At 42.2% G+C, this 23,088-nt stretch overlaps 1 protein-coding gene across 1 annotated transcript in view; it reads left to right on the forward strand.

Annotated features, from left to right (window-relative positions):
* Positions 1-23,088, forward strand: part of TENM3 (teneurin transmembrane protein 3) — a 776,836-nt gene that overhangs the window by 685,271 nt on the left and 68,477 nt on the right. Inside the window, exons 20-21 of the mRNA XM_088446965.1 lie at positions 2,443-2,692; positions 3,845-3,865. Of these exons, the coding sequence (XP_088303091.1) occupies positions 2,443-2,692; positions 3,845-3,865 (271 nt within the window). The remainder of the gene's footprint in view (positions 1-2,442; positions 2,693-3,844; positions 3,866-23,088) is intronic.

Genomic DNA, 23,088 nt, shown 5'->3' on the forward strand with positions numbered 1-23,088 from the left:
CGGCGACTCAGCGGCGCACTGAGTGCTGTAGATTCTGGCTTCATGCCAGAATCTACAGCGCATGCGCGTGTCTCCGGGAAAATGGCGTCCGTGCCTACTTTCCCGGGGGACACCTTTTCTGCGCATGCGCAGATCACTGGGGAAATGGCCGCTGCCATTTTCCCAGTGAGTGTTTGCTGCTCTACAGCGCCGGTCCGGTGCTGCGGAGCAGCACTTCAGGAATCGGCGGAGAGGTAAGTATAATTACCTATGGGTGCAGGGTGTGCAGTGTGGGCCCCCCTGGACCTGGGGGCCCGTGTGCCCTGCACACCCTGCACCCATTATAGATACGCCACTGATCTAGGGTAAAAAGGCAAAAACAAATCCAATACAAATGACCTGCACCATGTATTGAAATGCTTAATCTGAAACTTTATACAAATTTCTTTGCATCAAAAAAACTAGTCCTTGTACACTATATGTGAACTAAGTTGCAAAATTGAGGACAAATATGGAGACAGAAAGATCTGGAGAGTGGGGGCTCAGAGGGGGATGTCACTGCTATGAGGGGTGAGGAAGAGAGAGACTTGGATATTGGGAGCTCAGGGGGATGATCACACTGCTATGGGGGGAGGCAGACACATGGAGAGTGGGGGCTCAGGAAGCTGATGACACTGCTATGGGGGGAGGGGGTGGCAGTGACATAGAGAGTGGGGCTCAGGAAGCTGATGACCCTAATATGGGGGGAGGTGGAGGCAGTGACATGGAGAATGGAGGCTGATGAGACTGCTATGGGTGGGAGAAGAAGACAGAGATATGAAGAGTAGGCGCTCAAGGGGCTGAAGACTGTTATGGCGGGAAGGGGGAGCAAAGACATGGAGAGTGTGAGCTGATGACTCTTCTATGGGGGAGGGGGAGGCAGAGACATGGAGTGTTGGGGCTCAAGGGACTGATGATACTGCTGTGGGGGAAGGTGGAGTCATAGACATGGAGAATGGGGGCTCAGGGGGAGGGCTCAGGGGGAAATGACACTGCAGGACACACCCCTGAGTGGCAATAGATACACCCATAGGTGGAGCTAGATACACCATTTGGGCAGAGCATGACACGACACCTCAACGACACGCGGCACATTCTAGTCCCAACTATAATCTCCCTGAAACTCTTTTTTTCAAAAGTAGATAAGTATTATATGGTTCAGCAGGCAAGAGCTAGGAGGTTATAAAATCTGATTATATCTCAGTTTATTGATTAGCGCCTACTGTATTTCTCTTAAAAACAAATTCTATTTTTTTTAAACTTACTGTATTCACAATTGGGATACAGTTAACTGAGAGTGAGTGGGTGCATAAAGTACAGCTACATTATATAATGCCTTAAAACATGCATCTTTTCATATATAAAGTGCTTTTTTCATATTGATGTTTTGAAGTACTTCTAAGTTTGAAATGGTATCATTATTTTTTTCATTCAGATTGATATTCTTTTTAAAAATACCTGTGTGAAAGAACACTTTATCTATATTAATACATTTAACAAAGCAATAAACGATTATAACAGTTTCAGAAAATATCATGGACTATTCACTTTTATTTTGCTATATTATGGGAGAAGATTGCAAAATAAGTGTTGCTGGAAATATAGGTAGATAATACTGAAGCTGAGCAAAACATTTGGTCAGTTTACTATTACAATAATAGTATCTTAAACCTGAAAATCAGAGTGATTAAAAAAACCAAAAACATTTCTACTGTTCAGTGATGATGTCCAGGGTCGCTGAGAGGAGTAAGAACATAATTGGGCTTGCCGGATGCTCCTTCAAGATGCTACGGTCATAGACATACACATGTCTTTGTCAGAGTTGTGTGTGACATAGCCATGCCTCGCCCACATAGCCATGCCCCATGCACGGGTCGCTCACTTCTTCATTAGTGGGCTGGCCGATAATGTGGCGATGCTGGATTGGAGCACTAGTAAGCTGCCCATCCTCAGATACACAACTGGGAGCGTTGTGTGCCGACCCCTGTTATGACAGTCAAGGTAGTTGGGTTGGAGCTGTGGACAGGATTATGGCCGAAGCCACACCTTGTTTGGCACAAAAGCATTGGCAGATGGCCCCGGTATTCACTACGTAATATGGCCATGCCCACTGGTATCAGGACCTGACAGACTTACAGGATATTTTAGGCATGGTGCTCCAAGTCTCCTGAGTGTTTCAATAAGTAGTTAAACTGTTAACACAATTTCTCATAGGCCAGTTACTGGATAATTAGTGTTGCTACCTTTGGCGCAGTCCCAGGCAATGCAACTTTACGTTTTTAATAATTATTAATATGTGCTACGAATGTAACATTATATTACATAATGATATTTACATAATGTCAAATGCAATTTCCTGACCACCATACATACCTCTTGGTGAAGGGATAATTTAAAAAAGCCATTTTTTTTATTTATTTGCAGGGATCCTGTACAAAGGGAATGGAGAAAACCAGTTCATATCTCAGCAACCGCCTGTTGTTAGCTGTGTTATGGGGAATGGCAGAAGGCGTAGCATCTCATGCCCTAGTTGTAATGGCCAGGCTGACGGCAACAAGCTTCTTGCCCCCGTGGCATTGGCTTGTGGAATAGATGGAAGCTTGTACGTGGGAGATTTCAACTTCATCCGCCGAATATTCCCATCAGGGAACGTAACCAGTGTGCTGGAGCTTAGGTAAGCTTGTTCTTTATTTATCAGTGCCTTTTTTTTTTTATTTACAAGAAAAATAATTATTTTTTTTTGTAAGTTGCTGTCCTCCAACAAATTTTTTTTTTTTTAAATGTTGTAAATAATCAAATTTACTCAATCAATTCTATTTCATGTTTTATTTTTAGTACTTTGTTTGAAGTATTTTGCAGTCTAAAACTTTTTATAGATATTTGCGAGTACCAGTATACTACAGAGGAGGAGATAGAAATTGTTTACTAAGAAATTGTTATATGTAATCATTTTTTTCTTATCTATATGGTAGTTTTCTTAACATTACTCCCAGTGTCACACGGCTAAATTAAGCCCTAGTGCTTTATCAACTAGAAAAGTGCGGCAATCATAAGCGCCCAATTGCTTATTGGAGTGAGGTGGAATTGATAGGGGAAGGCTCTTCCCTTGTCACATGAGTGATTAGGCTCTGAAGGCATTGCATGCAGTCTTTTCTCAGCTGAATCAATGACAGAGGAAGACTGTTCCCAATTGCCCTTCTGTATAGCCAGAATAATGAGTAAATCGATATTCATGTTTTATATTAAACACTGATTAGTTAAAGCTATATACCTGTTGTGCATATATCATTTCATATTATTTCTTAATGATCAATATATTTTTTCCTTTAATTTCTGCTGCCTAGGAGGTAAATAAATGTATTTTTGTTTCACCTTGACATAGCATTTCCTGACCTTTGATTGTTCATTGTGAGAGGATTTCTCATACACTGGGCTTGTCTAGAACCTATTCTGAGCATGGGAGATTTACTTTCACACAGGGGTCTTTTCTGTTATGAAAACCATATATTATGGACAGGCACGTGTTGTTTAATTCTATTAAGATCGGCTGGTCATGAAATGTTTTGTGGTAGTTAATAGAAGTAATCTGTAAATGTACTTGAGAAATGTTCCAAAAATAACAATCAAAGTCCTTACGGTGTTTGTTTATTTTCCAAAAATGGTTAATGAAAGCTCATTTGATGCAGTTTCTGACCTAGAATGCAGAAATTGTCGCATGCACATTGGGTTTCCTGTCATTCCCACTTGGGATCTTTCCATTTCCATTTTAGTCACCTTTAAACAACATTTGATTTACAATCTCTCTCTTCTTTTCTTGCTATAATAGGAATAAAGATTTTAGACACAGGTAAGGACAGAAAATTAAATATTGCGAAATGCATCTCAATGTCTGGTCTTCTCTATATAGCTGGCCTGTGTGTACCGTCGTTGGTGTGTCAGACAGAGTCGTATGAACCTTTCATAGGAGCTGTTATGACACAGAGGAGGAAATATCCTTATCTAATGAACCCAGAAATAGTATTGCATTCAGACATACTAGGTTTATTTTTGTTTTGTTTGCATAGCTGGACAGACAAGTGCTATAGTGTGATCAAAATAATGATTCTAGAATGTACATGCGGATGGCTGTTCTCCACATGTACCCCAGCTATATGTCTGTTCCTTGTTGTGGCTGACTGGTTAGAAATTGTTATCAAAGTCTCCCTGAGCAAAACCTGCAGATAGCCTATTTCAAAAACTGCTCTGTGACACAATGGGGGCCAATTTATTCCCATTGTTGAAAGGAACCCATCATCTGGGGGTCCTGTAGTTATGTCTTAACACAAGTTTAGTGTAGAACACATTTATTTAAGTGGTAATTTTTATTACTTTCTTCATTTATTATTTACTGCTGGGTTTTATTTTTCTCTCATCTGCTTTTATAAGTGAAGCCTCACAAGAGGTTGTGAATCAAACGGTAGGCAGACATGATATATACTGTAGCTTTTAATGGCATATTGTTGGAGATTCTCTATTTTTTTTCCTGTCAAACAACTAATTTATTTTATTTCTTTTTTATATAAGCATCGCTACTTTCACTATAACATATTCTGTATATACAATCTATAAATGTATTTTATTTTTTTTAAACCAAACTATGTATATGTATATTTTATGTAAGTATTGTTTTTTAAATCTTGGATATTATTTATTTTTTATTTTTTTACCAACACAAGTAGCCATGTTATAACATAAACCTTAAAATACAAGCTAACCAAAGCTGTAAAAGGCATTTTTAACATTTAGAAATCGGAAGAGTGACATCTTTGTTTAAGGCTTATTACAGGTTTTTTTTCCCTGCATTATTAACCATTTTAGATTGCATCCATTTTTAAGCTCCATATACATAAATATCACATAGGGCTTATAAACATGGCTTTAAAGTTGCAGATTCTTTATTGTAACAACAAGACCCATCTAGGCATGCAAGACATGGTTAAAAATATAGAATGTCATTTTAAAAAATGTCACGTTTATTGGGCAAAATTAGTTCTAACAAATCTTCATACAGAATATGAATTTTGTTTTAAAATAAACCGTAACAAAACACATAAACTGAAGAACTCCCCTTCCCCAGTAACATCACATGTCTGTGCTAATTGCTTTTACAACCAATTTATTGCTCTGTTGTCCACAGGAAAGCTTTGTTAATGTGTTATTAAAAATATACCATAGCACATATAGAACATAGAAGAGACATGGCATTACTTCCTATAAAATTATATAATTTTCTGCACAACCATATGACATAATTACATTATATTGAGTTATGGGGTTGATACATCACCCCTATAGGTTCCTCTTGGAGCCTGTATATATCATTTACATGTTTTCAGAAGTTACAATTGTATACTATGGGCTATGTTCTGTATCCTATATAGAGAACATACTGGGGTTGACACAAATGTTTTGGACAGTGTTTTCGGGGCTTTGGAACTCTTAACTGAGGAATAAAGAAAGGGTTGATTGCTGTTCTGTATTAAAGGTGCCCACACACATACCGACTTTTCATCCAATTTTGCCGATATTGACGGATCGTGACGACAGATCATGTAAAATATGGCCAAATGGTGAGTTTCTACTCTTGATCACGATGACGATTCTCGTCCCCGCTCGTCGTACCTCACATCTTCAGATCTGCCGTGCTGTAGGTCAGATTAGCCAATCTGGGATCCAATGCACTGGCTGCAAGATAGATATTGAGTCAGATTGGACATTTTTAACTCCAAATCATGACCACGGAAAATCGTGTACATCGGCTGATTGGGAGCAAGTCGGTATGTGTGTGGGCACCTTAACAGAGCATCTAGGAGTAAGTAATCATAATAAGGGGACAGAAAGCAGCATCTGAACACTCTGAGGCCTCATGTTTGATTTCACACAGTGATTTACTGGATTACAGTTTGACTAAAGATAATACTGATAGGATAGATCATGGCAGCATTGATTCTTTATAATTATGCTCATTATGCTATAATCCTAGCAAACATGTTATTAAACCATTAGACCATGCTTCTTCCACTGTCTGTCCATGGTGTCTATCTTGCCTTCATTTTCCTCCTCACATCACCTCTGTGCTAATCCTAGTCTCAGTCTAGCTGATATGTGCACTTAGGTTAGCAGGAGAGGAAGACTGAATACCATAAGGTAGTCTGTATAGTAGCCTGGAGTTCTATGCTCATTTCGTATATAATATAAAAAAGACTGCAACAAGGTTCTTAAATTTATTTTCAAATGCTTTGTTAAAAGTGGGGGTAAGATACAAGGTTTTGTTTATAAAATTGTGGTTTGGCAATGCCTGTCTATGAGCCCTTAGATTTACAAGTCTGACTTAATAAATTGTATATCTACAGTACTGGTCTTCTGAATAGCAGGCAGGATTTTCCTTCCATTCACTGAAACAAACTTCTTGTATATTACTGTAATTACATTGATAGATTTGGGCTGGTCCTTACAGTTAAGAGGATTATACAGATCCGTCCACATACATCTTACCTACGTGCGCTGCAGGTCACATTAAACATAACGTCAACCCAGAATATATGTTCTTAGTAACACAAGAATAAAGGGAATGCTTCAGATGTGTCCACTGGTATCCTTGCCGCTTGTGCGGCAAATGTGCTCACGCATCATACCATGCGACTTGTCACACACGCGTTGACCACGGTACGCCATGCCACGGCTGCATTCGCACCGCGACTCCCGCCATGTGTCGTGCGATTTGCCGCACAAGCGGCAAAGATACAAGAGGACACATCTGTATTTGGAGTGGAGTACTCAAAGGAGTATCACTGTTGTTGGATGTATTAATTTTGAAAGTTGTAACAATAAAATTATACATTTAAAACAAACATAATAAGGGGCATATTTATCACAATCTGCATTTTTAATGCGGATGTGATCAATATTTTTTAAGTAAATTCGCAAAGTGAAGATGAATATAAAAAAATCCTCTTGCCAGAAGACAGGCTCCGACAAGAACCCATCCTGGTGAAGAGCTGGAAGCAGTGTATAAACGTAACGCTGCTTCCTGGTTAGGGTCTTCGTCAGCAAAAGCACATTCGTGTCCATCAGCCGGCATTTGTGTCACCGGGGGACGACAGAACAAATTCGCAAATCAGTACCCCTTATGCTACTTATAGGGTGACGCCATCTGGAGCTTGGTATGTATGAGAGCTTCACAGCCCCCATACAAACTTGTCAGAAATGGCGGGATTGGAGATATCTGCAGCAGTTCCTCCTTCATACTTTCTGGAGATCCTTAATATTTATGGGTATCCCCCTAAAACTGGTCTTTTCTGGGAATATTCCACAAATATTATTTGATAAATAGGCCCCCTAACTCAGGATAATACAAGTACTTATCATACAACAAATACACAAATATCCTGTAAAACAGGAGTCTTCAACCTTTAAGACCGCGTCGGCCACATAAAAAAATTCAAGGAAGCCCGATGGCCACTAAGCTATATTGCGGTATTTAGACTCTGCCCCCTCTTCACACATTTATGTCCCATAACTGCCCCCTCCTACAATTTTAGTTAGGTCCCAGAACGGCCCCCCTCCTCCCATAATTATAATTATGCCCCATAACTGTCCCTCCTCCTCCATTAATTGTCAGAAAGTTGCCCCCATCCTCAAACAATTCTGTCCCATAACTGCCCCCCTCTGCAGCGCCCCTAGTAGTGCCCCTTATACAATGCCACTAGTAGTAGTCCCCCCTATGCAGTGGCCCCAGTAGTGGTCCACCCTTTGCAGTGCCCCCTATATAGTGCCCCTAGTAGTAGTCCCCCCTATGAAGTGTCCCTTATATAGTCCCCCAGTAGTGGTCCCCTCTACAAGGAACAGCTCCACGGGCCACCCGCGGGCGACGGGCTGAAGACCCCTGCTGTAAAAGAAAGTTCATTAAAAATGTATGTTACAAGGCTAAAGATGTCCTTTATAGTTAGAATTAGGGACTCTCCCTTTATGTTGCAGCCAACTCTGTTGATTGATATACTGTGTATTTCCTACACTCAGCAGCCAATACTTTTTTGAAGTGTATCCTTGTTTATTTATATTTTTTATACTAAAGTCTGTAGTTTTCTAAAATGCTATTGATATCTAATCATCATAAATGGAACAGTACTGCATATTCGTCATAATGTGCCTCTGAAACCACTTACCTTGCCTGTGTTGTTTCTAAAGCCAGCGAAATCAAAAAATATGCTTTTCTGCAATTGCTCTAAAGGGAGCCAGATCAGATGAAAAATTTCTGCAACTTAATTACTTTAGCTGCTCTGATAGAAAAAATTCATGATGCTGTGTGTATTTCTTCATTCATCTGTTGGGCTTCGTAGACTATAGATAAGGATCTCTAATTTTTTTTCCCCCAGTTAATTTCTTACAACACAAGCTGCCAAATACTGTTTCAGCAATGAAAATGGAGAAGGGGATTTGACTTTTCGCATAATGATTATGACAGAGTTAAATCTGCATGCTGGAGGCGGGTAGCACTGTAGCAAGGATCGTTATCAGTTTGGCACACTTTGTCCTGTTTTAGTGAAACATTCCTGTATTTGTATTTGAGTGAGGAGAGTAGCGAGTGTTTTCTAAGATGGAAAAGTTAAGAAATCTATTTAAATCCGAAACTTCAAAGCAGGCGTAGTAAAGTTAATTTTGTAATTCAAATTCAATGCGCTTACATTTATAAGATGTGTGCTTTGATTCATATAAAACTTTTACTTGTACTTTTTCAGTTAGTTTCATTTATGTTAAGTCATACAGTTGATATTGTAAGTGGAAGGGGAAATTTGAAAATGTTGCCTAGGGTTCACTTGCAGTGGGATGGCCCCCAGACTTGCCATGTGTTGAAATTAGTTGCGTCACTAGGGGGGTGCGGGCTGCACCGGGTGCCACCATTCAAAGCGGTGACACCAAAATAGCAGAGCGGATGTGTCACTGGGCAATATTGCACTTCCTGTGTCTGGAGAAGCTGGGGGCTGCCCAGCAGCTCCTGGAGAGTTGGACAAGCCCCTATAGTGACGAGAATGTGGGCGTGACATTCGGACATGCCCCTAAAATGGGACGCATCAGGGGGCATGGCCTTGTGAACACTAGGCCACACTTCCATTCACACGAGGGTTAACTCAGGGCCACACCGGGTGTCGCCACCCGTAGTGACACCACTGGTTGAAATAGCAAGAAAAAAAGTCAGGGGGAGATGTATTAACGGCAAAAATGCGGTAAAACCCCCAAAAATGCAGTTTTCGGGGGTTTTACCGCATTTCCCGTATGTATGCATTCTGCTGCTTCGTGTTGCTAGGTAACGACACCTTCAGGTGGCATTACCCAATAGAAGCCTATGGCCTTCTTAGTGCGACGCTCGGGGCTGGGAGGGATCCGAACGGATCCCTCCCATGAGCCCCCGTGGCCCGCAGCCTTCTGCGCATGCGCAGAAGGACTTCTGGGTGTTAAACCCGGAAGTCCCTCTGCCCGGCAGCATCGCAAAGGACAGCTCTCATCGGGAGAGCTGTTCTTTGCGATATTCTTGGTACATACCGCGGTATGTACGCGAAGTCGGGGGGGGGATGGACCGCATCGGCGATGTCGCCGATGATACATCTCCCCCTCAATTCTGGATGTCCACCACATCATGATTTTAAAGCATCATTAAACACAAAATGTATATTCAAAAAATGCATTATTTAGTGTTACCCTGACATTTCATTGCAGCTCTGATAAGTACTTATATTACTTGGTCCTGCATTTCAACCAATCAGCAACTATCCTCTCTTTTGTACTCTCTAGTAGTTGTTGCTGCCAATAGTGCCTCAGCCACCTATAGATTGTTGTAGACAAAAACACAACCACACATAGGTAGCTGGTATAAAGCTCATGAACACAAATCACACCCATAATTTTTTTTTTTAACTAAAAAACTTAAAAAAAATATATAAGTAGAAGTGCACTGAGCTATAAAATGTTCCCTTATACCATCATATTATTCATGCATTAAACAAATTAATTACGTATTCAAATTTTCAATTTCACATGTTTCTAACATGTTGGGCAAATACATAAATGTTTAAACTTGCTTTAATACATACAGTATATAAATCCACTATCACTGTACGAGGGTAAACTTTTTTTTTTTTTGCAACGGGAAAGCAATTCTTTTCTGTACAAATTATTACTTTACATGTACTTTGCCCAAAACTGCCCCTGTAAAAGATTACAAATAATTGGTTTACTTAGGACTGTAATTGTCACCTATAAAGAGATTAAGACTCTCTTACAGTGATTACAGCATTTCCAGTAATATATTTATTCAACTTCTCAAAGACAGGGGAAGAGCATGATATCCTGCCAGTGGCATAGGAGAATCTTATCACAAAAGGGATTAAATAAGGATTGCATAAACACCTACATCTGGTTACTATGGAAACTATAAAGGTTTCAAAAAGATTTATACTGTTCTAATGGATGTATTACAATAGTTGTCAGTCATCTAAACTCCACTTTTATTCTCTTAAGTGTGCATCTATCTTTTAAATGTTTTTTTGTTCTTCTGAAAAGTTTAATGTCTTTTTCCTTCAACCTTTTGTTGGGTGTCATAAGCTAAATTTTCATGTTTTTCAGAGATCTCCATATCAATAGATCTGTTTCAAAACTGCAGTAGTCAATATGTCAGGTTTTTTTCTGTCACATGAAAAAGAATATTACAAATCTTTTCAAGATATCACTTAGGGGGTCTAGTTATCATTGGGGGCCATGGGGGATACTTATCACCGGAGCAATTCAGCATTGCTCCAGTGCGAGTACAGCTGCTCCTAAAAGAGGCTGTCCCCGTGACTAGTAACACTGCTACAGAAGTATCAGAGTTACTTACCTCCCCCGGGATGACTTCTGTGAATGTGTGACCGGAGGTCACGCATGCGCAAAGCCGCTGGGATGACAGTGAGGAGGCGACGGAGGATTCGAGGATGGAGCGGGGCTCCGGCAACAAGCGCCATCTGAAGATGGCGTTTGTTCTCGCAAGGAAACTCCGAAACCTGAAAGTTTTCTGAGTTTGCTGATTATCAGGTGGTCCTATCAGACCCTTGTTGATGAATGCCCCCTTCCCTAAAATATGTGTTTCTGCAATGTGTAACAGGCCATCACATTGTAAAGTTAAAAAAAAAGGTGCTGCAAATGTTTTTGGGTTTTTTTCATGGGGGAATTATTGTTACTTTTTTTATATTTACCCAGTCAAACTACAGATGTGTCCTCATACACTATTGCGGCAGTCACGCCAAACAGCATCTTGTTAGCACAAATGTACATCTTAGTCACAATGTTATGCAATAACACCGCTTATTAATTTTATATGCAACATGTGTACATATGTGCACGAATGAGTCTGAATCTGTATAAGTGGTTCAGTAGCTGCTGTTTTGTTTCACGACAAGTTCATCTGTAACTTTGTACATATTTAAAACTAATTCCTGTGCAGTTAGACAGGCTGGTGTCTCTGGTACAAATTGAGTGGTGTTTTGCTACGTCTGCAGCACTGGCATCACAAGAGGGGTGCGGGTCTCACCCAGGTGTCACCCGCCGAGGGGTGGCAACAAAGTGCTGACTCCTCCTCAGTGACAAGAGTCAGCACTGCACTGTAGCATTACATGTAGCACTCAGCTCCTGACATAGTGAGGGAGCCAGCACTGCACACAGAGTGGTCCCCAGGGGCAGTCCACACCTCTGTGACCCCCAACAGTGACTAAAACGGTAGGTTTGGACGGCAAGGCCCGCCACCACCTCTGAGGCCACGGCCGCTTTTCCTGGCACGCGGCTAGGCCACATGCACTACAATCCTCCCTGCACTGGGTGTCCAAGCGGAGAGGGATGCCACTGGACTGCGGTGCAAATAAAATGCAGGCTTAAAGAAAAAGTCGCTACTTTACATCGCACGGTGTGGCTCACTCACGCAGCATGGCGTATTGAGGCTAGGGCTTAAATTTACTAAAGTGAGAGTTTTTAGAAGTGGAGATGTTGCCCATAGCAGCCAATCAGATTCTAGCTATCATCTTCTAGAAGGTGGTAGTTAAATGTTAAGTAGAATCTGATTGGTTGCTATGGACAACATCTCCACTTCTAAAAACTCTCACTTTAGTTAATTTACCCCTAGGTGTATGAGGACAAATCTGTATATTTGTTTTTTGTTCTTTGAAGTGTTATGCATGCACATATTTTGTTCCATGTGAGTGGTGGAAGTGACATTTGGTTGGAGAAACACTATCAGAGTCCATTAGAGTTACCAGAAGATCATCCGGTGATCTCAATGCCCATGTGGGTATATTTAAAACTGGGAAAGCCTGAGAACTTTGACATTATTGCCCAGTGATAGCAGGAATAAGACAAAACTCTCTTACACTGGGGTATTTGGCATATCCAAGAAAGCATCTCTTGATCCGCGTTGTCCTTGCATCCATTTATGTACTCCCGACCTTTTAGAGTCAAGAGCCCATCGGTGAAACAGGCAGAAGGTTACCACTAACATCATGGGCCAGATGTAATAGGGTGAGAGTTTAGAAAATCTGAGAGTATAGCAGTAAACCCTCACACTACAGGTTGAGTCTCCGATATCCAAAATGCTTGGGACCAGGGGTATTTTGGATAACGGAATAATTAAATATGATATGCCTATGATAATGAAATATCTTGGGAATAGGACCCAAATATACACACAGAATGCATTTATGTGTTATATACACATTATACACACAGCCTGCAGGTAATTTTATACAATATTTTCAATAATTTTGTGGCTCAAGCAAAGTTTGTGTATAGAAATGAAATTCATTTATGTTTCATATACACCCTATACACACAGCCTTAAGGTAATTTTATACAATATTTTTAATAATTTGTGCCTTATACAAAGTTTGTGTACATTGAACCATCAAAAATCAAAAGTTTCATAATCTCAGTTATACCAAAATGATTCCGTATATCAGAATATTCCGTATTTCGGAATATTTGGATAATGGAGACTCAACCTGTATTACTATTCGTTGAGTTGTATTTTCAAAATGGGAAAACACCTGGATGAGAGTTTAAATCTTGATAGTTTTTTGAGTCTGAAAAACATGCCAGTTTGCATGTTCTCGGACTCTATATCATTGGGTGAGTTTAAAAGGTATGCGTTCGGCATCCCAGCGATCGGGATGCAGATGCTTACATTACCGGCGCCAGAATACCACGCCGGTCAGAATTCCAACGCAGGCATCCCAACCGCCAGGATGCCGAAAGTAAGTAATGGGGTTGGGGGGAGGGTTAGGGTTAGGGGATTAAGGTTAGGCACCAGGGAGAAGGATAGGGTTAGGCACAAAGGGGGGAGGGTTGGGTTTAGGGTGCGGGGAGGGGATGGGTTAGGTTTAGGCACCCGGGGGGGGGGCGGTTAGGTTCAGGCACCAGGGAGGGAGGGTTAGGGTAGGGAGAGGAGGAGGGTTATCATACCAAAAGTCAAAGTGTTGGTATGTTAACCCTGTCGGGATCACAGCATCGGGATTCTGACCGACAGGATCCAGACTGTGTGTATTTCATACCGATTCCATTTAAGAAGTGTGATAAAGCTCTCACATTTTCTAAACTCTCATTCTATCACATTTGGCCCCATGAGTTCATCAAAGTATGTCTAGATATTGGACTGAATACATATGTTCCCATGTGATTGTCTATTAAATAGTTATCAGCGTTGCACTAGTTGTTTGCACTCCTTGTAATTTTTCAACCATGACTATTAAAACAAAAGCTACGTTTCCCCTTATGGTACCAATGAATGAATGCATATATCAGAGATTTGTAGCTCCCACAGTGATGGAGAGCCATATGATGTTGCTACTATTATTATGGTATAATTAATCTTAGAGGGATTAAGCACCTCCCCACCGCACCTTATTTTCCTAGTCCTCACAGGTATAGTTCTGTGGAACATATGAATCACAGCATAAACAAAAAAAGTTTACAATATGTATAAAGAGTAATAACATACAGAGTGGACAATTTATTACACTGATCGTTTCTTAGTCAATGTCGTCTTTTTAAGTGAAAATTCAGTACCTGCCAAAGTTGTATTCAAGCCTCCCTTTCAGCAGTCAATATGACAATTGAAAAATTGCATTAACTTCAGCATTCGTACATTCCCTTTGTTCAGAAACAATATTTCATTATTTCCTCTTATCTGAAATAATAAACGCATTGTGCATTTTGGTTGCGATGACAGTGATAAACGATCAGAAGTGGATTTAAACAGAATTCTACTCCTTCGATAAACTCCTAAGAGTAACACTTTGTCTGATTGTCCATGAAGCACTTAAAGGCAATCTCCACCTCTATAGTCGTGTTCCGATGGGTTTATTTTTGTTGCCTGGAAATGTAGCTAAACTAAGGTCTGCTCATTGATGACTGTGTCTACCTATCAGGTGTGTAGTCTGTCTAAGGTTTCTCATAGATGCAAAAAATGTCCACGTTTTAGAACAAACATTTGGCTTTATATGTCATGAGAAACAATCACGTTAAAACAAATTGCTGGTGAGAACAAATAATTGGTTCACACATCCAGAGGAATATGTCCGAGCTGCTACAGATGCTGATGATTTAATGTTGGGTTGGATGGAGCTATGGCCCCACCCATGAATTAACAGACCCATCTAAACTGGATTATGGGTATGGGAAAGGAGGGACTCAGTTGTTCTACTCATGGATTTATACATCTGATAATATTGAGTCCAATGTTAACCATGGACATTTTGTTTCTCTACTGTTGATAAGGGATTAAAATCATATTTCAATGTATATGACAGGTTTTAAGGCAGACTGCACATGGTTAGTCTTATTGCCGATGTGCAGTTTGATTAAACAATATAGGGTGTGTGGGATGAGAAGCTGGACCTCTCTCAACAGCACTGGGACCTGTTAGTGTACTGTAATTCATATATTGTCATGTCCATTATCATTTCAATCACATTATCAGCATCACACTGGTGGATTTATTGTGCCAGTTGTACTACACTATGTGGACAAAAGTGATTGGACACTGACAGCAAATACATCAACGAGATTTTATTGACGTCAATACTTTGTATGTCCACCACATGCAGTGATTACTGAAGACACACATATTCTACCCTTATCATTATTATAACACTTGTTAATTACTTTACACACCTGATACTTTAACACTTCACTGTCACCCTTTTTTTCGTGTGATGCCCTGGGGAGGTCTTTGGCTGGGCTGACTTTTGGGGTGCCCTGCGTCCCAGATGTGAACCCCAGAGTGTTAGGGACCTGCTCAATGAGGTGACCTTGACGCTGGTGGGCAGGCCCGTATCAGTGGCCATTGATATGCTAACTACCTCTGAAATTCTATATTATAAATTTAAATGTATACAGTAATGATCGCATAGTGCATCTGCAACTCTGTTTTTTGGAATGCCGACAGCCGGCATCCAGATCATAAGTACAGCGGGTGCCCTTTGCTGTTAGCTGCGGGGCGGAGGAATAAGTTTAGGCACCCTGGGGGGAGTTAGGGTTAGGCTGTGGGAAAGGGTCGCCATGGTGGTGGTGTTGGGGTCCTTCTAGCCACCAGTTACTCCTACCAGCTAATACCCTCTGAACCATCCCTTACATTCCCCACATTTGAGGTTCATGCTATACGCCTCTTCCAACCAGTAAACCTCAGAGTAGCTGTCATTTACCGTCCCCCTGGCTCTCCCTCCAAATTCCTTGACAACTTCGCTTCCTGGCTCCCTCACTTTCTCTCCTCAGACCTTCCCTCCATTATCCTAGGTGACTTTAATATTCCTATTGACATTCCCACAGAATCCTCTGCAGCTAAACTCCTTACCCTCACCTCTTCATTTGGTCTCGCCCAATGGACCTCTTCACCCTCCCATTTGAGTGGGCACTCACTTGACCTGGTCTTTACGCACCGTTGTGATATTTCTGATTACTCCAGTTGCCCATTCCCCCTCTCTGACCATCACCTTCTCTCTTTTAACCTATCCCTCTCTCCTTCCCCTCCTCTAACTCCTAAAGCTACAATTACTAAGTGTAATATTGAGGCTATTGACACTGTTGCCTTTTCCTCCCTGCTGGACTCTCTTCTCTCCCCTATCATTTCTCTCTCCTGTCCTGAACAAGCTACTTCCCTGTACAATTCCTCCCTTACTTCTGCTCTTGATTCTGTTGCTCCAGCAATAACCACTCACCCTCGCAGATCCACACCACAACCCTGGCATTCCAAATGCACCAGATACCTACAAAAGTGTTCAAGAATTGCAGAGCGTCAGTGGAGAAAGTCACGCTCTAAGGCTGACTTCCTCCATTTCAAATTTATTCTCTCTTCCTACAGTGCTGCCTTGTCTCTCTCCAAACAAACATATTTCAAGAACCTCATCTCCTCCCAGTCCTCAAACCCCCAGCGTCTCTTTGCCACTTTCAACTCCCTACTCTGCCCTTCCCCTCCTTGCCTTCCCTCCTCGCTCTCTGCCCTCGACTTTGCCACCTACTTTACATCTAAAATTGACTCCATACGTGAGGACATCATATCCCATCTGACCCTCAGCACTCCTCCCCCTCCTTGCCCTTACCACCCCTCCCCTTCTGTCTCACCAACTCTGACATCCTTCTCCCCTGCTTCTGGAGAGGAAGTCATGGCCCTCATCCGGTCCTCCCCCCCTTCCACCTCCACTCTTGACCCTATCCCTTCCCGTCTCCTCTCCCACCTTTCTCCTTCTGCCTGTTCCCATCTGGCTCACCTCCTTAATCTCTCCCTATCATCTGGCACTGTCCCTTCTGCATTCAAACATGCTCTTGTCTCCCCCATTCTTAAAAAACCTACCCTTGATCCTAACATACTTTCCAACTATCGACCCATCTCTCTTCTCCCTTTTGCTTCCAAACTTCTTGAGCGTGTTGTCTACAACCGCCTTACCACCTTTCTTTCTTCCCACTCCCTCCTTGACTCATTTCAATCTGGCTTCCGATCTCTCCACTCCACTGAAACTGCCCTCACAAAAGTCAGCAACGACCTCCTTGCTGCCAAATCCAAGAGCCACTACTCTCTGCTCATTCTCCTTGACCTCTCTGCTGCATTTGACACTGTAGACCACCCTCTCCTCCTGCAAATCCTTTACTCTCTCGGTCTACGTGACACTGCCCTCTCCTGGCTTTCCTCCTACCTCTCTGATCGTTCCTTCACTGTGTCCTCTCATGACTCCTCTTCCCCTCCACTTCCACTAAAGGTAGGAGTTCCCCAAGGTTCTGTTCTTGGACCTCTCCTTTTCTCCCTATATACATCCTCTTTGGGTGAACTCATTAACTCCTTTGACCTCCAATATCATCTCTATGCAGATGATACTCAAATTTACCTTTCCACCCCTGAGCTCACCCCTGAGCTCCTTAACCGTATCTCCAACTGTCTCTCTGCTGTCTCTTTGTGGATGTCCCAGCGCTTTCTTAAACTTAACATGTCTAAGACTGAGCTGATCATCTTCCCACCCTCTTCCACTACATCACTTTCCACAATTTCATTATCTATTGATGGCACAACTATCTCCTCTAGCCCCAAAGTGCGCTGTCTTGGAGTTATCCTAGACTCCTCCCTCTCGTTTAAACCGCACATTCAGCACCTCTCACAGTCCTGCCGTTTTCACCTAAAAAATATCTCCAGTATTAGACCCTTCCTCACCCAGGATGCCACTATAACCCTCATCCACTCACTGGTCATATCCAGATTGGACTACTGTAACCTTCTCCTAGCTGGCCTCCCAGTCTCTCACCTCTCTCCACTACAATCGGTTCTTAATGCTGCTGCACAGCTCATCTTCCTCTCCAGACGTTCTACATCTGCTTCCCCTCTCCTTCAAGCCCTACACTGGCTCCCCTTCCCCTTCAGATGCCAATTCAAGGTTCTTACATTCGCCTACAAAGCCCTCACCAAATCCTCTCCCGCATACATTTCTGACCTTCTCTCCCTTCACACTCCCGCCCGCCCACTTCGCTCAACTAATGCATGCCGCCTCTCTTGCCAACTGATTACTTCCTCCCACTCCCGCATCCGAGATTTTGCCCGTGCTGCTCCCTACCTTTGGAATGCTCTCCCTCTCCCCATCAGACTCTCCACCTCTCTACAAATCTTCAAACGGGCTCTCAAGACCCACTACTTCATCAAGGCCTTCCAGCACTCATCCTAACCCACCTCATGCTCTTTCCTTCCCATCTTCCCCTTCTGTGTCACGCCTGTCTGTCTGCCCCTCCTCTTAGAATGTAAGCTCTCACGAGCAGGGACCTCTTCCTTCATGTGCTTCTCTTTACATTTTCTTCTACTCTTTACTCCCCATTAGCGCACCTAACACGGGACCGCCAATTCCCGGCAGCTTATTGTGAGTGCTTTAATCACTATTTCAGCAATGTATATAAGTTGTGTCCTTGTCCTGTACTGTAATGTACTGTATGTTACTTGTTTCTTGTTCACCCATTAGTTGTATGTACTATGTAAGGCGCTGCGGAACACTTGTGGCGCCATATAAATAAAGGATAATAATAATAATAATAATAATAAAGGGGAGGTTAGGGTTAGGCTACGGACAGGGGAGATTAGGCACCAACGGGGGGAGGTTAGGGTTAGGTACTAAGGGGGGAGGGTTAGGTACTAAGGGGGGAGGGTTAGGGTTAGGCACTAAAGTGGGAAAGTTAGGTTTAGGCACTAACCGGGAGGGTTAGGGTACGGGGTAGGGAGGGTTAGTGTTAGGGTACAGTAAAGAAGGGTTAGGGGATGAATAGGGCAGGGTAACAGTACTTACTGTTCCCCTGTTGGGATTGTAGGCATTGGGATGCCGCTGTCAGTCTATTGACAGCTGGCATCTTGCATGACGGGATATCATACAGATCCCTTCTTGGCAAACTGTCCACAAGTTCCTGGACAACAGCAGGCGGTATGTTTTGCCATTTCGCCTTAAGTACAGTGACCAACTGTGACACTGAAGAAAATCGCTTCGGCCTAGAACACACCCGTCACTCCACATCATCCCAGAGGTTCTCAATGGGGTTAAGATCTGGACTCTGACCTGGCCAGTCCATCTGGGTTACCGAATTTTTTGTATACCAGTCCAGCTTCGCCCTGGAAACATGACAGGTGGCATTGTCGTCCTGATAAAAACATTTGTTGTTTCCGTAGAACTGCCACAATGTAGGGAGCACAGAGTTATCATTTTATACCTTCACAAACACGTGTCTGCTGCAGGAGCACTCCATTTCGTTTGCATGGGGATATCCAATTACTTTTGTCTATATAGTGTAAATCACAGCCAATGGGTCCATATCTATAGTTGTCCAGTATAAGGACACTGAAAATAAATCAGTCTTCACACACAATGTAAATTTCTGAAGCCTGAGTTACACCGTAAAATTTCCTTAGTGTTGGCTATAGCTTGACGAAGGTATGACTGGCCTTTGCAGTGTGGAATTACTCACTAATTGTGACTTATTACTGAAATGAGAAGTTTCCTTCTCACATTTCCAAATCTGTCAGCTGTGTTATAGGGTCTTGGCAGCAATGGTAATAAGTGATTGCAGTTCTTATCATCCACGGCTAGTTAAACCATTTGAGGGATTGTGAAGCTTCAATTATCAGCTGTGTTATCTATCACTATTTAATTGTTATATGACACTGACAAGCTATGCAAGAGTTCACACTAAAATTTACTAACAAAATCAATAGAGAATACAAAGTCGTTACAGGGAATGAGATACAGACATTACAATTCGTAGGCTGGGATGAGATGTGGAAAGAGAGATAAATGAGTGGATTAGAACGGAATATATATTTTTTCTAAAATCTATCTATCCAATAAAAAGAAAAGAAAATGAAAACTTAGTAATATAATATGTATTGTCATTTGGCTCATACTCGCCTCGTCCTTTTGCACACAATTGTCTTATAGGAAAGCTATGTATGTTTAAAATAAACGATAATTACTTGATGGAATGCAAGATAGCGACTGACCAAGGTTTTTCAGGAAATGGCCAAGAATTTTGTAATCATAGGAAAACTAAAATGCTAGATTTCAAATTAGAATCACTGACTAAAGCTGGTTACACATTGAGCGATGTGTACCCAGCCGATATGTCGGCCCAACGGAACGAGGTAATGAACGACGGAACGTTCCCTCATTCCGTCCTTCATTACCTGCAACAGGGCCGCATGCAATATCGTCTGGTTTAACGTGCAGCACAGCCGCAAGGACGATACCAACTGCGACCGAGGCAGCGCACATATTGGCTGTACACATCGGAGCGACATAGCCGATATGTCGTTCCTATTCGGCCAGAAGCGACATATCATGTTGACATCGTCTAAGTGTGTACCTAGTTTTACTTTATGGTATATATTTATTTATTTGTTTTCATTGACAAATTTCCTTCTTTCAATTTAAAGTGTGAATATGATATCTCCTATACAAATTTGCATTTACTAACAACAATAATAAAAACCCTGCTCATATGCCATGCTACTGTTTATAATCAATTGTCTGTTAGCTAATTACAGATAATTATGATTTTGCAGAAAATGAAAGCCTTCTTTACATTATTATTATTATTATTGTTATTATTAATATTAGTAGTATTATTATTATTATTATGTTAAACTTTCACTATGTATATGGAGTATAGAGGATGTTGTCACTACATGTTCTAGATTCTGGAGTTATGAATACGTTATCCTTAAGGGAAGGCTAATTTCATGCCCATCAGTGTAGGCAAAGCATACCCTTAGGGCTGGGTATCATCAAGCAGTTTTTGAACAGACAGGATCAGTGATGCAAGTAATGGAAGGATAAGGAGGCACGGGTGATAATAGCGCTTCTGTATTCCAGGAGAATAAATCCATTTTTTTTTTATCTTATATGACTTACACATGTGTAATGTATTTTTATGTTTTTTCCAAAAAGCAGCTGGATTAGGATGATATTCTAAAAATATTTATGAAAATATCTAGTAACGACCGTAAATGAATAATTCCTAAATTGCTTTTATTGAAAGTAAAGGGGCAAAGGAAGAACAATGAGGATCTGGTTGGTACAATATATTAATGCATGCCCATACACAGAAGAAATATATATGCCGTATATTTGTTTCCCTAAACACAGGAAAAGTACTTCCCAACTGTCCCAATTTAGGTGGCACAGTCCAGCTTTCTGGGAACTGCCCAGGCACGTGCAGAGCTTCCCCTGTTATACTCCCTGTTATGCTCCAGAGTTTTGCTGTAAAAACAAACTGTCCCATTCTCCAAGCCACAGGCTGCAGTGTCCCAGAGTGGGGAAAGAGCTGGGAGGTCACACGCATGGTCGTGGCATCTAAACACATCACAGAGAGGCTTGGGAAGTGCTGGGCATGCCCCCAGAGTGAAGAGAAATGGGGGTATGACGTAATGACATGCCCCACAAAGGCCATGTGTCATGACATTTGTCCTTCATCACCGCATTCAAAATTTTGGCTGGTATGATCTATGCTCTTAGTATAGTAACAAATAAAGTGACAGCTATTTTTTGGGTTAAGCCAGTATTCATATGAATGCAGCCTATCAGTTCTTTAGGACCTAGAGGCAGAATACAGTAACTTCCAACAAAATGGCAGTAACAAGCCATAAAAATAACGCACATAAAAATAGCTATCAGTGTGGGATCCGGGAATTGTGCTGGCCCCGCCCCCTGAACAATGACGTCCCACTGAGTGGGTGGGGCAGCTGGCACCAGGAAGTAGTGCACTTCCCAGAGTGTTCTTAGGCTCTACACAGTGCACAATGCGTACCCATAGCGTTCAAAGGACGCTCTGGTCAGCTCTACAGCAGAGCACTTGGCTGCAGGGTGCAATTCCAGGTTGTCCCGAGGGACTTATGCCCGCAAACTCATATACTACAGGGCAGTGGTGTAACTAGGGTATTTGGAGCCCAAGGCAGGATGAAAAATGGAGCTCCCCCCCATGTGCGCACCCGGAAAAAGTGGGCATGACCACTGAAAATGGGGCATGTCAACATGACACACCACCATTTCTCGTCATTCTGGGAACATTCCTTTTCATTTCATATGCACCTTAATGTCCCCAGTAGTGCTCCTTATGCAGTACCCCCAGTAGTAGTGCCCCTTATGCAATGTCCCCAGTAGCAGTGCCCCTCATGCAGTGCCCCCTGTTGTAGTGCACATTATGCAGTGCCCCCGGTAGTAGTGCCCCTTATGCAATTCCCCTGTTGTACTGCACATTATGCATTGCCCCCAGTAGTGCCCCTTATGCATTGCCCCCAGTAGTCATGCCCCTTTTGCATTGCCCCCCAGTATTAGTGCCCCTTAGTGACTTCACCAAGTGCAGGAGCTGGAAGGCAGAGCTCATGAATGAGCTCCAGCCCTGGGTGCAGCAGCCAATAAGAGTCTGTCTGACTCTTATTGGCTGCAGTGCTAAAACAAACACACCGCCGCCATCAGCACATTTGTTTTAATGTGTAGTGGCGCGGACCGCACTGCCCTGGACTGCTCTACCCCCCCACATTTAGGGCAAATTGTGTGATCTAGCCACCCAGGCTGCCAAGTTTAGTTGGAAAGTAGGCAGATTACCTCCAATAGCCTCTGGGGCATTCACCTGAGATTCGGGGGTGTAGGTTCGTATGTGCTAGCTTTGTCATCATCATCATCAGTGTGTATTTGCACCCACCAGTGACATGCCTACTGACAGCCATAAACTGTATGTGACTCCTGGTGGGTCTGAATTAGTACACAATTACACAAACACGCCCTTACTGTGCTTGGCTTGCATTCCACCTTTCAAAATGTAAGGAGGCACAAATACCAAATGTGCATGTGAACGTAGGTGTACAGCAAGCGAGCTTGTCATGAACCCCACTGAGTACTGATTACATTACAATTTATTGACCACATAGACCTGTTCCTTCTGCTGTATAAAACAAAATGTGCAATTTTGTTTGAGTAACATGTCGTATAGTTTTATGAGATTTGATTG

This window comes from Taudactylus pleione, unplaced genomic scaffold, assembly GCF_031769625.1.
Source record: "Taudactylus pleione unplaced genomic scaffold, aTauple2 ptg000408l, whole genome shotgun sequence".
NCBI lineage: Eukaryota > Metazoa > Chordata > Amphibia > Anura > Myobatrachidae > Taudactylus > Taudactylus pleione.